General features: G+C 39.2%; 1 protein-coding gene across 2 annotated transcripts in view; it reads left to right on the forward strand.

Annotated features, from left to right (window-relative positions):
• adgrv1 (adhesion G protein-coupled receptor V1) overlaps positions 1 to 18,063 on the forward strand; it is a 563,049-nt gene that overhangs the window by 116,070 nt on the left and 428,916 nt on the right. For both annotated transcript variants that reach the window (XM_072582867.1, XM_072582868.1), the window contains 7 exons: positions 620 to 749; positions 1,389 to 1,469; positions 6,772 to 6,911; positions 7,119 to 7,725; positions 12,663 to 12,878; positions 13,795 to 14,010; positions 15,931 to 16,175. In XM_072582867.1, the coding sequence (XP_072438968.1) occupies positions 620 to 749; positions 1,389 to 1,469; positions 6,772 to 6,911; positions 7,119 to 7,725; positions 12,663 to 12,878; positions 13,795 to 14,010; positions 15,931 to 16,175 (1,635 nt within the window). The remainder of the gene's footprint in view (positions 1 to 619; positions 750 to 1,388; positions 1,470 to 6,771; positions 6,912 to 7,118; positions 7,726 to 12,662; positions 12,879 to 13,794; positions 14,011 to 15,930; positions 16,176 to 18,063) is intronic.

The raw sequence follows: 18,063 nt of genomic DNA on the forward strand, positions 1-18,063 counted from the left end.
CAAAATACTTTTAAAGGTTCAATCCAAAAATTATTCAGTGCTTTAACAAAACAACTACATTGTAAAAAAGCACCTCATAGTGACAGTGAAAGTGCAATAAGATTTTATACTCAGTGTTTCAGGATGTTCCCAGCACCACAGTTATCTGTTTTCTTTGTGAACTCTCAAACATAGCATGCATTTAATCAGCTTCCAAAACCATGTACCCCCAGATGAAAATGCTGTATAGAAAGCAATCTGATTTCTGTCTCCTATTTAGCATGTTAAAACTCAACCTCATTTGTGGCCAGCGTTGCATACTAGGCATTCCTAATTTGCAATCAGTTCAGAAGAAATTTGTGAGTTTGAACATTCAAAATAAAATTGGCTTCTCTGAAGACTTATGTCGAAGTATTGCTGTTCACATGTTGGAACAATGCATTTTCACCCAGATGAAAATTCAGCCCAATTAATTGTCTCAGAAACTGGCTTAAAGTCTACCAAACTGATTTTTGTGTGACTCCAACTATCCTTAGATTTTTAATGGCAATAACCATGTACCTTAGTATTTGATCAACAAAGAACCTGAAACGTTGGGCCACTGAAAGCCATCTAAATTTGAATTTAAATTGGTTTCCAGGAAACATCTGGCATTTTGGATTTTAAGCCTGGAGAACAGTATAAATACATCACTATAAATATCACTGATGATCTTGTTCCTGAACTGCCAAATAGCTTTAAGGTGGTGCTTCTGAATTCTGAAAGAGAAGGTAAGCTCTGGTGGTCACAGTTCCAGCCTGCATCAAAGAATATTTTCATTCCTCGGTGTTCTTAAATAGGGATCATTTTTCAACTTAATATTATTTCAACCTAAAAGATCAAGGCAACATAATGTGAGTATGCTTTGTAACTGTGATTTGCTTTGTAATGATTTAGTAGAATAAAGGCTCACCAGTTCACAAATGATGAGCTTACAAAACAAACTGCTCTTTGTTAGTTGGTGTGTTCTTCCTAACTATGTAGAACAAAGTGCCTCCAGCCTGCTTCATGGTGTGAAGTCCACAAAATTTTGGGAAGACTTCTGAAATCAAGCCAGCTGTGTGCTCATGGTATACCTGTTATTTTTAAGCTTGTTTAAGATAATCACATTTGTCTTGCATTATATATTAATTCAGCTTATTTTCTCCTCTTCTACCCAAATTATAAATCTTTCCAAGTAAATGGAAGAGATAAATGGCAGTAGTTGAATGTGATAGGTCCTGTGATTAATGTTTCAGCTTAAAATAAAATTGCTTTATTGTATAAAAAGCTTCTGTCTGATCTTTCAGCCGAGTCAGTGGTGTGTCTTCTCTTTTTCAATGCCTTGTCTGTTTTAATGTGTGTGAATGTGCTGTGTGTTTATTTTGAAGTGGCTGAACTCTTTGGCATAGGTACCAGCGGTAGTGGTGATGGTGCAGTGGACTTCTTCCTTCCAGCTTTCCACCTTCATGGTAAGAGCCTTCCATATATCATGCATCTGTGTTCATTCAGCCTCTCTAGTACTGCTTACATTTAATTCCAAAGTTACCATTACTGCTAGTGATAGGGAAGAATGGGCATGAACACTAGTGAACTCAATGGTCTTTTCACCCTTTCCATCAGTTTTACATAAAGCAACTGTATCAATTTTTAATTCATTGGAATGTTCTTGCTTTCTTGCTCTTATTCTACCAGTCTCGGTTATTGAGTTCTTTTCTTTGACTTATACTTACGCATAACTAACCCTTTTGACTGTCATCTTGTTACCAATAAAATAATTTTCCAAACCATATTGGAATACCCTGCTGAACGGAATTAATTTAACATTTGTTAATTATTTGCCTTTCTATGCAAGAAGATGAACTGAAAGGCTACATTGTTATCATAGCAACAGATAGATTTTTGAAATGGGGTAAATCTCACAATGTTGAGTGGTTTTGGAAAGGAATTCCATTAGAGGGAAATGGAAGGTGGCTGAAGTGACAGTGGAATGGAGGAATACAGAGTATACAGAGTCTGAAGGATTTAAGAAAGAGAGGCTGCAGAGATGCGATAGAAAATAATCTTGAAGTTTGAAAGGGAAAGTGGAAAAAGGCTATGCAGATCAAGGTGCAAAAAAACCTCTAAACTCTGGAAATTGTACAAAAATTGAGAGAGTGGTACATAGTGAGGAAAATAGCCTTAAATGACAGGAAGGTGCAAACCAACTGGTCAGATGTGCGATCAGTGGGAATAGAATTCGATCCAGTTAAGTGTGAGGTGATACACTTGGGCAGGACAAACAAGGCAAGAGAATACATGATGCACAGTAGGACCCAGGTGAGAACCGAGGATCAGAGGAGCCTTGGTGTGCATGTACATAAGGTAACATAATAGATATTTAAAATAGTTAAGAAGACATATAGAATACTCACTTTTATTAGCTAAGGCATGGAGTTGAAGAGCAGGGAGGTGATGCTCGAACTGTGTAAAACTTCTGTTAGGCCATGACTAGAGTGTTGTGTCGAGATCTGGAATAGACTAGGGATGTTTTCCTTGGTGCAGAGAAGACTCAGGGGGACATGATTAGACCATAATACCAGAAGAAACAGGAGCAGGAGTAGACTGTTTGGTCCCTTGAGCCTGCTCCACATTCAGTAGTATCATAGCTAATCTGACGTTCCTCATGTCCACTTTCTTGCATTTTCCTTGGAACCCTTGATTCCTTGCCTACTGATCAAGAATCTATCTCGGCATTCACTGTACACAAGGACTTCACCCTCACAGCTCCCTGTGGCAAGAAGCACCAAAGATACTCAACCCTCTCATGACCTAGGAGCATTAATGTAAATTATAGGGCAAGAGGTTTAAAGGGAAAATGAGGAAACGCTTTTACAACCCAGAAGATGTTTGGAAACAGGAACGCATTGCCTCTAAGGGTGGTAGAGGCAGTAATCCTCATAACCTTTGCAAAGTATCTACATGTACACTTACAATGCCAAGGCACACAAGGCTATGGGCCAAGTGCTGGGAAACGGGATGAGAATAGTTAGGTGCTTGTTTTTGACTGGAACAGACTGAATGGACTGAAGGGCCTTTTCCTATGTTGTAGACCTGTATGATTCTATGACATGCTGAATACATGACAAAGCTAACAAAGACGGATATAGATCTTTAATTAGATCTTGAAAAGAAACCAAACGTACTCCATATTGAGGTTTTAAAAGCCTGTGGATTCAGAGAATAAAAGGGAGATAAGGAGTTTCTGCTTTGAGCTCATTCAGAATAAACAGAAGTGAAATTTAAATATCATAAGTCTTAATTACAATTCTTTAAAGATCAAGAGGGAGAAGGAGCTTGCAGGATGAGAAGTATAGAATTTAATAGGAAGAAATTAACAAATCTATGGAAAATAAAACAGTTACATAAAGTGGACAGATTGTGTTCAGAAATGAGAGAGATTGCCCATAGATGTCTTTTGTCCTGTCAGTAAGAGTAATAGAGATTGTCAAAGCTCTGTGCAGTTATTTAAGAAGCATTCATATTCAAATAGAATTGACTTTGTTGAAGGTTAATGATTGCAGTATGATGATAATTTTGTAGGCAAAAGGAAACTAAGTTTTTTGGACATAATATTGTCGTTGAAGATGTTAAGAGTTAGATTTCAGACTAGATTATACAATAGTAACTGATTTTTTTCACCCTGCTCAAACCAGAGTAACACTTACTGACATTTAGAAAACTTCTGCTCTGGAACTACTTAGACAGAAGCCTCCTGTTATTAAACGGGATTCCTCATAGGCAGCAGCAGAGAGGAGCAATGTAGAAGTCACACCCCCTTTTCAAAGCAGTGAGAGTGAGGAAAATGTTCAGCAATGCAGCCAGCTGCTTTGACAGCTGTTGTGAAAAGCTAAGTACATTAGAAGACGTGCGACTGAAGGCTAGAGAGCTAGGATGAGTGGGTGAGTGTTTAGGATAGGTTGGGCTGGATGGTTAGAAAAGAGGTGTCCGATCTGGTTGTCAGTGGCAGAGGTTGGTGCTGGAAGGTGTCATTGGAATCCAAGGTTCATGTTGATAACTCCCCATGGGTTAAAGGAAACTTTCACTTCCCAAACCTATTCCTAGGTAACTTATGTAACTTGAAATGCTCTGAATTCTTTGACATTTTTGGAGTGTTCTGTATATAGGGAATTACCCATTGGAATTTTCCATTTACTGGTGATTCCTTCTGAGTCAGTTCTGTTGGCATTTTGTACAGCATCCTGACGCGTGATTCTAATGCACACTGCTGCAGAGACCATCTAGCCATGATGTGTTTTGCTAACTTTCCAGATTTGAATTTTTAAAAACTGAATTCAAATTCTTAAATTACCACAGTGGTCGAGGCATCTGGATTACTATAATCACATTTGATAAACATCTGGGACTTTACAAAGACCTCATTTTGACTTGCACCAGTTGAAAACAACTGTACATTGTCCTCTGACCTTATTTAGGACTTACAGGTACAATTTTTAAAGTAGACCAGGAGCTCATTTGAAATAACCTATTTGAGGGCAGATGAGAAGATCTGGTGATGGATTCTGTCCTCACTAAGATCAGTTCTATTTGTTTATATGAAAGAGTTGAAGGAGGAGTCAGAGTGTGATGAAACCAGATTTTCTGCTGATATAAAGACAGTGGGAGTGCATATTTTGATGAGGATATAGTGGGTTAGAATAGTTAGGTGCTTGTTTTTGATTGGTGCAGGCTTGATGGGCTGAAGGACCTCTTTCTGTGCTGTAGACCTCTATGACTGAATGAAGCTGTAAGAAATCTGCAAGGGGCTGTAGATAATTTGAGCGAATGGGCAAAAATGTGGCAGATGGAGTTTATTGTAGGAAAGTGAGAAACCATGCACTTTGTAATGAAGAATCAAAAAAAAAGATGACTATTTAAATGAAGAGAGATTCCAAAAAAGTGTAGTATCGAGGGACCTGGGTTTTCTTGTGCATGAAACATAAAATGTTAACAAGCAATAAATAAATAAGCAAGCAAATGGAATGTTCACCTCTATTATTCAGGGGACGAAGTTTGAAAATAAAAAAGATCTTTTACAGCTGTACTGGGTGTTGGTAAAGCCACACCTGGCATACTGTGGTATAAAGTTTTGGCCTCTGTATTTAAAAAAGGATATGCTAGCATTAGATTGCTGCTCAAAACCGATCCATTAGGCTAATTCCTAGGATGAAGATATTAATTTATCAAGAATTACCAAACTAATTTGGAATTTGGAAAAATTTGGTATGATCTTCTTGAAATATGCAAGATTCTGAGGGGACATGACAAGGATATATGTTGAGAAATGTTTCTACTTGTGTGAATTCTCTACCCCAGAGAGTTGTGGAGCTAGTTCTCAGGTGGTGGTGGACTTCAGTCTGGAGGCCTTTTTGTTATTTATATAAATGATTTGGATGTGGACATAGGAGGTATAGTTAGTAAGTTTGCAGTTGACACCAAAATTGGAGGTGTTGTGAACAGCGAAGAAGGTTACCTCAGAGTACAATGGGATCTTGATCACTTGGGCCAATCGACTGAGGAGTGGCAGATGGAGTTTAATTTAAATAAATATGAGGTGGTACATTTTGGAATGGCAAATCAGATCAGGGCTTATACACTTAATGGTCAGATCCTGGGGAGCGTTGCTGAACAAAGAGACCTTGGAGTGCAGGTTCATAGGTTCATAGTTTCTTGAAAGTAGAGTCACAGTTAGATAGGATAGTGAAGAAGGCATTTGGTATACTTTATTGGCCAGAGTATTGAGTATAGGAGTTGGGAGGTCATGTTGCAGCTGTACAGGACATTGGTTAGGTCACTTTTGGAATATTGCATGCAATTCTGGACTCCCTCCTATCGGAATGATGTTGTGAAACTTGAAAGGGTTCAGAAACGATCTACAAGGATGTTGCCAGGTTTGAATGGTTTGACCTACAAGGAAAGGCTGAATAGCCTGGTGCTATTTTCCCTGGAGCGTCAGAGGTTGAGGAGTGACCTTATCGAGGTTTATAAAATCATGAGGGGCCTGAATAGGGTAAGTAGACAAAGTATTTTCCTTGGGTTGGGAGAGTCCAGAACTAGAGAGCATAGGTTAGGGTGAGAGGGGAAAGATATAAAAGAGACCGAAGGGGCAACTTCGTCATGCAGAGGGTGGTACGTGTATGGAATGACCTGTCAGAAGAAGTGGTGGAGGCTAGTACAATTGCGACATTTAAAAGGCATCTGGATGGGTCTATGAATAGGAAGGGTTGGGAAGGACACGGGCCAAATGCTGGTAAATGGGACTAGATTAGGTTGGGATATCTGGTCAGCATGGATGAGTTAAACGAAGTGTCTGTTTCTCTGCTGTACATCTCTATGACTCTATGGTACAAAAGGACAGTTGAAGCCTGCAGCAGATCAGCCATGATCATGTTGAATGGTGAGACTAACTTAAGGGACTGAATGGCCTAATCCTGTGCCTGTTTTTTTATGTTCACCAAATCGAAAGGACACTGTAAATAGGTGAAAACTGTGCTAAATCTTGGGTCTGCACTGAATCTCTGTCTCTGATTTCAAGAGCTTCTTTATCATTCTCCCCATTATCCGAGCAACTTTAGGCTTAGTGCTTTAAGCAAAACTTACAAGATTGTTTTTTTTTGAAAAACTGGTTTTGTGCATTCTCACAATGGTAGTTATTTCATGAATATTGGTTGTTCTTTTAGATAACATGAACAATCCACAAGCAGTGAAGTCAAATTGCTGTGCTTTGATTTCTAGCCAGTCTTGGGATAGCTTCTGAAATCATAGTGATTATTGAAGCCTCTGATGATGTCTATGGAGTGTTCCAATTCAGCAATGACTCTTTGTATATGAATGGTACAGAACCCAGAGACGGTCTTGAAATTGTTATGTTGCAGGTCAGTAATGAGCATTTTATCAGAGCTGGAAAATAGAAATTTTGCTGCATTATGAAAATATGTTATTCTTTAAGATGCTGACCATGTATTGTCAAATTTGAGTTTATGTATTGGTAGTCTTTCATTGTGGAGCTCCTTAGTAATACTCTGTGACTGACAAGCTGCATTATACAGTTCACGAGTTTCATAAGTTGTTTGATTTTTTAGGTGGAACGAACTGGTGGTACTCTCTCTCAGGCAACTTTATTTTGGGATGTTGTTTCTGATCCTTACAATGATTTGGTCAACAACCATGGCAATGTCACATTCAAAGTTGGACAATCTCTGGCCAGCATTGAGCTGCAGGTGGCTTCCGATGAAGTGCCAGAATTGGATGAAGAATTTATGATTTACATCAGCAACGTTTCACACGGCCGCCTGGGAACCTTAACAAATGCTACCTTGACAGTACCAGCTAATGATGACCCCTATGGTGTGTTTGTCTTTGCGGAAAGAAGTCGACCAGTCAGAGTTGAAGAGGAAAACCAGAATGTGACACTGACAGTTGAGCGGTTAAGTGGATTTATGGGTATTGCCATAGTCACGTACTCAACTGTGGATGACACAGCGTCAGCTAATCTGCCATATTTCCTTACTAGAGCAACAAAGGAAATTGATTACCTTGCTATATCTGGGTCAATATTCTTTGAAGCCAGTCAAACAGAAGCTAATCTAACGATTCCCATAATGGATGATACAGAACCTGAGCGACCAGAATCTGTGTTTGTCCGGCTGGATGATGTCACACTGCTAAAAGGGGAGCAGGTCAGACCAAGTGAGTAATCTAAAATGGTTGATCAAATGTTTGTTCTTTTCTGATGTTCATCTTCTATTAATCTGTTTATAAAAAAAGTGATTGTCTTCCTCTTCTGAATTCCAGACATCACTCCCTTCTAAAAACTTGCTGCCAAATCTCTGTCAGTTTTACTCTAAGTTTTGCCATGAAAGTGGCTATCTAATCTGTCTCAGATTTCAGATTTATTGTTCTCTTACTCCATGAAGAAGTGCCCAGGTGAAATCAAAAACTTGCCAGTTGTGGAATCAGCTGAGCCTATTTAGAGGCCTCTATACTGAAAGCTTTATTCCCACCCATGTAATAAAAAAATCACAGTAAGGCCAATTAGATGAGTTGGCCGGATGGCTAGAGTCTGATAAAGAATTATGCCAATGAATGATATTCCCTTGTTTATTTCTTTACAAGCTTTACCAATTTTTTTTCGTACTTTTCTCTTGTTCACTTTTTAAAAATATCAACTTATTTTTGGGCCTTTAAAATTATCTTTGTGTTATGTATTTTTCTGTGCTGTTGACCCTCCTGGTGCAACTGCATGAGGCAGAGAGTAAAGTTATGCAGGACATAATTCTGTTAGTTCTCCATTATGTGCAATCATTTTCAAAATTCTGGACTCAGTCAGACAGTAAAATAAAACAAAGAACTACAGATGCTGGAACTCTGAAAGAAACAGGGACAGACATTGATGGAGAAACTCAGTGGGTCTAGTAGCACCTGTGGAGAGAAAGCAGAGTTAACATTTTGGGTCCAGTGACAGTCATCTTGATGTTTTAATATATTTATTATACCCATATTTTACAATCAAGGTGATGTGCTAAGCCAATAAAAGGGAAATGTCCAACCTCAGAAATATGGAACTCTGTCTATTGAAAATTGTTAATTCAGGAAAGTGGATTCTGTTTCTGCAAATTGACAAAGCGGGCTAAGGCTTGGTTGTGGTACCTTGTGTTGCTGCTGAAGGTAATAAAGTAGAAAGGGCTGAAGAAATTCAGCAGGTCTGATGGCATCTGTTGGAGGAAAAATCCAGACTGTGTCATTCAGATTAAATTTCCATCAGTTGTTTGATGTTAGGAATTGTATTATTCCAGTCTCGATGGGGATTTTAGACTTTAAATCACATAGTGGCCAATTACCATGGATAATAAAAATGTATTTGCTTTTTCCAGACCATGCAGTCTAATGGGATAAAGGGAAAACTGACTGTTGGAAAATAGCAGGGTCTGGTTGCTTTGGGCTTCTTTCAACTCACTGCTGTCTCGTTCACTTACTGCTAAAGAGGCAAATGTCATCAAAGGCAGGGTGGGACTGAGGATGTATTATACCAGGTGTATTACTTCATTAGCAAGTATGAAGGCTTATATCTTTTTTCACTTGCAGGAGACCACTTTTGGAATACGGACAATTATGGTTGCCTTTCTATAGGAAGCATGTTGTTAAACTTGAGAGGGTGCAGAAAAGATTTACAAGGATGTTGCCAGGATTGGAGGGTTTGAGTTAGATGGAGAGGCTATATAGGCTGGGGCATTTTTCTCTGGAGCGTAGAAGTCTGAGGGGTGACCTTGTGGAAGTTTATAAAATCATGAGGGGCATAGGTAAGGTCCTTTCCACAGAGTAGGAGAGTCTAAAATTAGAAGGCATAGGTTTAAGGTGAGAGGGGAAAGGTTTACAAAGGATCTGAAGGGTATCTTTTCACACAGAGGATGGTGTATATTTGGAAAGACCTGCCACAGGAAGTAGTAGAGGTGCGTACAATTATAAAATTTAAAAGACATTTGGACGGGTACATGGATGAGAAAGGTTTAGAGGGATATGCACCAAACACAGTCATATGGGACTAGTCCAATTTGGGAAACCTGGTCAGCATGGCTGAGTTGAGACAAAGGCTCTGTTTCTGTGCTGTATGATACTATGACTCATCAATACAAACCATTACAATGCTTAGCTAAACTTCGATATTTGTTTGCACACTAGTCAAGTTCTTCTGAAAAGCATTTCTTTGCTTTTGAAATTTTTTATGATTAGTAAAAATTGAAAAAGAGTTTTCATTTTTACTCTTCTTACTATTCTTGCCATTGAGTCACCACAATGTATTATGCGTGCGCTTGTGTGGACAGGATCTGTAACATTTGAGGGAAAACATCCGAATGTGCAGAGCAGTGTTTTAGCTGAAAAAATGTAAAGATATGCGCTTATAAATGTGCATTCCTCATGTTATCTTCTTACCTGAAGTTTAAATCCAATGAGAAAAGTGAGTAATCAAGGATTTTGGGGCAGCCCTAGTATTCCTATCACTGATGAGATGGTCCAGGTTCAAGTCCCATTTGTTCCATAGGTGTGTCATAGCATGTCCAAATGTGTTGATTGAAATAATTAGAAGTAACCAATCAGATGGCTAACCCTACAAGGTATTGACAGCACCAAAGCAGCCGACACTTGCAAAACTTGAAATGTACCGTTTAATATTAGATCTAAATCTGCAATTGGACAACATTTACTAGATAATCCTGAATGCATGAGGAATCATGCAAACAACCAATTTGTTAGTTGGGCTTGCAATGTGGTGTACTTGCATGTACTAGAAGCTATATATTTTAATACTTACGGCATTGCTCATTGTGGAGTGAAAGAACCTGTACATACATTTTTGTTTCTCTTCATTCAGTACAAAGGCACTCAAATAATGTTGACCAAGTATGAAATTTTAAGAGTTGCATTAGAAATCTGACAGATTGAAATTGTTTTTGTCCTGATCAGAGCTATTTCACAGAACAGGTTCAGTGGAGGCTACTAACTTACCAGTAACTATCTAGCAGTGTATTTAACTGCAGAAAGTGCATTATTCTATGACGCCCTAAATAAACTGTTGAGTACAATAACCCCAGCACTTAGTGTTACGTATTTGGTGAGCTGTTACTTTAAGAATCAGATCACATGACAATTAAGATGTCATCAGCCATTTTAGGCAAGAAACCACTAAATCTAACTTTGCTGCCTGTAAACAGCTTCTGCTGTTAAACGTTTTTGTCTCCTGGTCTTTCTTGGAAACAAGACTTCATAAAAAGTGGATCCAACATTTTTCCAAGCTGGTTCATGAAAACAAACTAAATAGGAACAGAAGTAGACCATTCGGCCCCTTGAGACTATCCGCTATTCAATAAGGTCATAGCAGATCTGTCTGTTAAATGGATTTGTTGAAGTTTTGTTTTACTGGCTGTAGTGAAAACAGGAGAATTATTTCAGTTATGGTGGCTCAGTGGTTAGCACTGCTGCTTCATAGCACCAGAGACCTGGGTTTAATTCCTCCCTTGGGCAACTGTCTGCGTGGAGTTTGCACATTCTCCCCGTGTCTGCATGGGTTTCCTCCGGGTGCACTGGTTTCCTCCCACAATCCAAAGATGTGCAGGTCAGGTGAATTGGCCATGCCAAATTGCCCGTAGTGTTAGCTGCATTAGTCAGGGGTGAATGTAGGGGAATTGGACTGGGTGGGTTGCTCTTCGGAGGGGTCGGTGTGGACTTGTTGGGCCGAAGGGCCTGTTTCCACACTGTAGGGAATCTAATCGAATTTAATTCTGTCGGACAGGAATCTATCAATTTCTTTTTTAAAATATTCGATGATCCCACCTCCTTTGCCTTTTGAGACAAAGAGCTCTGAAGTCACACCACTCTTTGAAAAGAATTCAAAGATGCTTGTGGATAATTATTTAATTCACTGAACAACCTTTTCCTGTTTTGTAAGACTTTATATCAAAAACTCACATCTAAAATGCCAAATGAGCAGATCAGACCTCCAATTTTTGGGTATGCTAGATTCAAAGATAGTGAAAAATTTGGAAGTGAAGTTATGACTCCCGACATCATTTTCAATTTATCGTTCTGGTATGGGTTGTAAATTAGATTACAATATAAATATGGTCTTCAGCCAGAATGTATTTTGTAGAGGCGGTGACCCTGCCACTAAGTATAAAGTCAGGTCCTGAGCCTATCTCCACAAGGCCGAGAAACCTGGAGTTGATCTCATGGCAGTTAAGCTGTTAACTGGCCCTGGTTGTGACTTCCCACTGCAGCAGAGGAAGTCCTGTTCCCAAGGGTTAATAGCCAGCAATCCCAGGAGCACTACCCTGGGTATTGCAACCAATCTTCCACCAAAACCACCGTTGGCGACTTAATGGTGACATAAGTAGGATGATATTGCTGGGATCAATGAGGCAGGCTCCCCACTGGGATGTAGGGACAGCAGTCAGTAAGCGGAGAGGTGGTAATAAGCAAGGGTGAGGGTCACTGTTGTGGTTGGCCTCCATTAGGCACAGGGTGATTGAGCATGAAGAACCAGGCAATCAGGAGTTACATAGAGGTTTCACCGTTTGGCATGCCTGACTGCCCACCGCCAACCTCCACTGTTCATAAAATATCAGTGGAGTTGGAAGGAGATCCTTGTAGCTATTAACAGGCCACTTCAAGGTGTGGGTTGGCCCAAGGCTGGGTGGGCTGCCTGATACCTACTTTGTTGCTGCTAAAATAGGAATGGAGGTAGGTATGGTACCCTATCATGCCACACAATGTTGTGTATTCCCATCAATCCCTTCTTAGCAGCCTGGCCCTGGTTAGGAAGGGAGGATTGTAGTAAATGGAGTAAAGTTCTGGCCTTAGTGGCGAAACGACGATAATTGTCATGGTCAGGAATCACTTGCTAACAAATATGGTTGTCTACCTAAAAGATTCTGTGAGAGCGTGATCTAGATATAAAAACTTTTGGAGGAATCATGTTGTTTGTGTACCCTTTGACACAGAAGATGAACAGAATATGTTCCTATGTTCACTCACAGTGATGGAATAACTTCTAACCATCGAATTGTTTGGGACGGGGTGTGTTCTGATAGATGAATACTTGTACCTCTGTGATGACAGACTCTATCTTTTAGTTGTTGGCTCTCCACGACTCGGACAGAAGAATGACATCGTGGCCCATGTGATAATCAATGCCAACGATGATGCATTTGGTACTCTGCAGCTTTCCACTTCTACTGTACGAGTTTCTGAAAATTATGTTGGACCGATAATTAATGTGACCAGAACCGGAGGGATATTTGCAGATGTTTCTGTAAAATTCCAAGCTTTGTCAATGACAGCGAGAGCTGGTAAGAGATGTTTACACCTATTGGTATTACACTTGGACTTGTAGTACTTCACCAATGAATTCAAAAATTTTATTAATCTGACTTGGGAGTGCGTCATCTTAGAGAAAATTGCCTGTCTCGGAATGGTAGGAAGTAATGTTGTAGCTAAAATTCTCCACCTATGGTTACCATTCTAAGCTAACATGTTCTTTCCTCTCCTCCCCTTCAATGTTTAAATACATCTTTTCCTTTTGGGCCACTAATAACAGTTGATCTTTCAGGCACTTGGATAGACTTTCTGCAAGTCGCACTAATCATAAACTCACTCAGCCTTCAGAAATTGTTTGGAAACGTATCTCTCCAATAATTATTTAGTGCATATTTTTCAAATGCCTGGTTGTCTTTTGATTTAGTTTTGTGTTTTAGATACACTAAAATTGTAACTTGATTTTGTCAAGCAATGGAGGCCAGAGGTGGAGAATTGAGTTTGGATAGTCTGTCATAGTGAGGTGAAAAGGAAGTGTAGCGAATATCAATTGATCTACTAGTGTTCACTGTCTTGCTGTCATTTTTAGTGTAGAATTGACAGCATGCATTTTTCTTGGATTTCAACTGAGCGAGAATGTTGTAAGGTCATGAAGACTGAGTGAAAGCAACAAACAATAAAAGAAATACAGCAGAATAAAAGAATGTAACTTATGAAATATAATTTACTGGCGATGCTGATTACAGTCAAAAGGTTAAGCTGATAGCCCAAAGAAGGACTGAAATTTTGAAATGAAAGGAAAACTGAACATAATCAACTACTTCTAAAAGAGATTGAAACATGTATAGTGTCTCTATATGCACTATCTATTCAAAATGTTCCATTGCTTTAAACCTAATTTTTCAGAGAAAACCACTGATAGAACTGTGTTTTTTTGTATTACTTCTGTAGGTGAAGATTACAGTATAGCATCTTCTGATGTTCTCCTACTTGAAGGAGAAACAAGCAAAGCCGTGCCAATTTACCTCCTTAATGACAGAATTCCAGAACTTGAAGAGTCATTTCGTATTGAACTTATTAATGAGACAACAGGGGGCGCTGTGCTTGGAGCTGTCACACAGGCAACCATTACAATTGAAGCTTCAGATGACCCTTATGGAACGTTTGGTAAAATCAAAATCATATGCTCGTAATTGAACAGCATGATTAGTAAGTAGTTAGTTAGATTACATTGAAGGCAATAGATAGGTGCTGGAAAGTGGGATTAGTGTAACTAGGTCAGTGCAGATACAATGGGCTGAAGGGCCTCTTCTGTGCTGTATGAGTCTATGGATGTGACTCTGAGATAAAAGCTACAATTATGGGTTACCCAGGCCAGTGGTTTTCATGCAGTGTGTTGCGGCACACTACTGTGCTGTGCAAAGGTCAGAGGTATGCCGCAAAACGTTTGGGAAATAGCTTTGCTTTCCTGTGCACCAAGGCTGCGTCTGTGCTTCTGGTCTCCTCTGGGCCTCTCCGTCTGTTTTTGAAGGCAGTATCTGCTGACATTTGTCACCTAACAGGGAGAAGGGAAATCCACTCCCTGTGTTGTGGAATTATTTATTTCATTGAAGTGTGAAAAGGTGAGGACTGACTGATATATGCTTTGTTCGTGAATGGCATTAAATGGATGAATGTAGGTATGCTACTCGCGTTTGTTTTTATTTGGCTGGCAGGCAATACTCTTTGTCTTTAACACCCCTCCTTCAAATTAGCCCTTAAAATTGTAACTTAATTCTATCTACTCTGTAATGTATCACACCACCTGTAAATATATATTCCTAAAGTCCTGTATCAAGTTCATATTCTTCACACTTCAAACATTACTCTTTGATGTGGTGTTCAGTGTAATGTTTGTATAAATAAAGAAAATAATATGCCAGTTAATAGTTTTGCATATGTACGATAGCCTGCATCAGGGCAGAAGCTGAGAATTAGCAAAAATCTGTTTATCACCAAAAAGTAAAAGGGATGAGCATTAATCTTTAAGGAATGATGTTATAGCTCAACCAATATCAATTGTGAGAGTTGCCTGCAAAAAATAGACTGAGACCCAAGTACACAAAAGTCATCGAGTTGTGCTGAATGCAACAACTACATTCACTTTGTTTGGATCTCTTTGGAGGGAGTCCCCAGAGTGATCAGAATGCCATTAGTATCCTTCATGTTATTTTTACTGGTTCTTTGTAACTGTATTCCTTACACATGGTCAGATTTCAGAGGATGTCATCAGCCAGTCTGACTGTGGGCAGGTGTGAAAGTTGATGCAATGGATAAGTGTTGCCAAATGAAAGCAGCTATCACCACAAGTGGCACAGTCTTTCATTGTCCTTCGGTGTTGAATATCGATGGAAGGGAGCCTTCCTTTTTTATTAACACAAACAGCTAGTTTGCCTCTTGCTGTGCTGCGAGTCCTGGATGTGGAGAGAAAGAATCATTGCTGCATGTCTGACAGCTCTCTTGTGGAATAAAGGAAAGAGTAGAAGGAGGCACAAAGAATGAAAACAGAAAATGCTGGAAATGCTTAGAAGCTCATGTAGCACATGCAAATAGAAAGAAAGTTAATTTGTCAGGTTGATAATTATTTGTCAGAAATATCGATATGTTCTGTGAAGGTAATCAACCTGATTTTTCTTTTTTTTTTCATAGGGCATGGGCATCACGGCTGGGCTAGTGTTTATTGCTAATTACTAATTGTCATTGGAGCAACAGATAGATCACTTTCCCAGAAAATTGAATCAGATTATTGAGGCAAAATCGATGTTCCCTGAAAGTTAATGATTGTTACACTCCAAATGATTATAACTTGTAACCTGTTCTCTTCAGAGCTTTTATTGTATTTATATTGTGCAAAGTTAAAGAATTGAGGTGGAATCTGAAGACTGTAAAAATTGAGAAGGGCTCTTGTGGTGCAATGGTAGTGTCCCTACCTCAGGGCTGGAAGGACTAGGTTCAAGTTTTACCTGCTCCAAAGGTGTGTCATCACATGTCTGAATACGTTTATCAGAAAATACCAATAAAACCCTAATGGTTTGTTTTCTGTTGTAGCTTTCGAAAGGACAGAATTTATTGTTGAAGAGCCAGAATCTGAGACGACAAAGATAAAACTGTCAGTTGTTCGAAATGCTGGAACAGTTGGTACTGTTACAGTCCAGTGGGTTGCCATGACAAATGATCAGCAAGTTACCAATGATCTTGAGGTGGCCTTGGGTGAGGTGACATTTACTCCTGGGCAAACTATTCAAAACTTACAGTTGGAACTCCGGGCAGATGATTTCCCTGAAATTGAGGAGGTAACAACAAAGTGGTTTTAAATACCGTGGATGAATAATTCCAGTAAAGTCTTGAAATTTTGTTTTATCTATACTTTGTTTTGAGTATTGACAGTGGATAGTGTGCACAGTTACATCACTTAATCACACTTCTTTCACATGTCCTTAAACATGCTCCCAGAACTCTGCGCATTTCTCTCAATTGCTGTTGGTTATTTTAATGTTAAAATATAGATTGCTAATCGATAATCTACAAGTCATAAATGTAAATAGCCAACTACCTCTCAATCCTATGCTGCTTTGAATGTTGTTTTTGGATTGTTTACGAGAGAGGCTATCATTTACTTAATTGCTAAAAGCATCAAATTCAGATAAGATGTTTATTAATAAGGCAACTCAGCTACTGAATGTTGTTGGAGAAGCCAGATCTGGAGTTTCTTTTGCAGTTTTTGTCATAGTATTTCAAAAGAAAAAGGTACATTTGAAAGGATTTCACATCTCAGTGACTTAAATTATGATCTGTTTGTTGTTGCTGCCTACAGAAAATGAGGGAAAACATAATGACCTTAATTGAAATAGCGGCATTTGTATTTGAATTATGTAATTCAATTTGACTGAATAAGTTAGAAATCTCATTCTTGGGTTTCTTAGGGTAAGCAATTAACAGAATTTGTGGATTTTCACAATGGAAGTATCGTGGAAGGACCCTCAATGCAACATGCTTAATGAATTTACTCATGGAATGCAGGTGTTGTTGGCTAGCCCAGCATTTGTTGCCAATTCCTAATTGTCCAGAGACAGTAAAGAGTCAAGAAACCCCCATGTAGACCAGATCAGGTAAAGATAGCAGATTACCTTCCCTAAAATACGTTCAGCACATTCGTGAACCAAAAGAGTTTTTGTGACAGTCAACAGTGGTTGTGTGTCGCCATGGTCTCCCTGATATAGGAACGATGTTGTGAACTTGAAAGGGTTCAGAAAAGATTTACAAGGATGCTGCCAGGTTTGGATGGTTTGAGCTATAAGGAGAAGCTGAATAGGTTGGGGCTATTTTCCCTGGCGCATTGGAAACTGAGGGATGACCTTATAGACATTTATAAAATCATCAGGGCATGGATAGGGTGAACAGCTAAGATCCTTTCCCAAGGGTAGGGGTGTCCAAAACTAGAGGGCTTAGGTTTAAGGTGAGAGTGAAACATATGAAAGGGACCTAAGGTGCACCTTTCTCATGCAGCGGGTGGTGTGTGTATGAAATGAGCTGTCCGAGGAATTGATGGAAGCTGATACAATTACAACAACTAAAAGGCATCTGGATGGATACATGAATCGGAAGGGCATAGAAGGATGTAGACCAAATGCTGGCAAATAGGATTAGATTAATTTAGGTTATCTGCTTGGCACCAACGAGTTGGACCAAAGCATCCGTTTCTGTGCTATACAGCTCTATGGCTGTATGACTGTATTGGGCAAGCTTTTTTTTCTTCCAAATACCTTATGTTGCATTCAAATTTCATCATCTGCCATGATGAATTGAACCCGTGTTCCCAGAACATTAGGCTGGGATATTAGCAGTGCATCACTACCTCCCATTACTCTGAAATTAATGTCCTCATTAAAACAGTTCAGAGTGATTGTTACTTTGACTTTTTTTTATCTTCAATGGGAAAACTGTTGCTGGATAAAGGCCAATAACAATGTGTGGAGGCAGAATGCCTGTTCATTATACAGCAAGAGAAAAAGAAAAGGGGAGAATATTCAGCTCTGCCTTATTCCTCTGATTGTTGAATGTGTCCATAGGGCTCATACTGGTCTTGATGCAGCAGCTGGAGCCATAGTATAAGGCTTTAAAAATGTTAATGTGCTGCTTTGGTATTCCTTGCAATTAGCAAAGTGACCGCTAATGGATATT

Source organism: Chiloscyllium punctatum, chromosome 2 (assembly GCF_047496795.1).
Source record: "Chiloscyllium punctatum isolate Juve2018m chromosome 2, sChiPun1.3, whole genome shotgun sequence".
In the NCBI taxonomy this organism is placed as follows: Eukaryota; Metazoa; Chordata; class Chondrichthyes; order Orectolobiformes; family Hemiscylliidae; genus Chiloscyllium; species Chiloscyllium punctatum.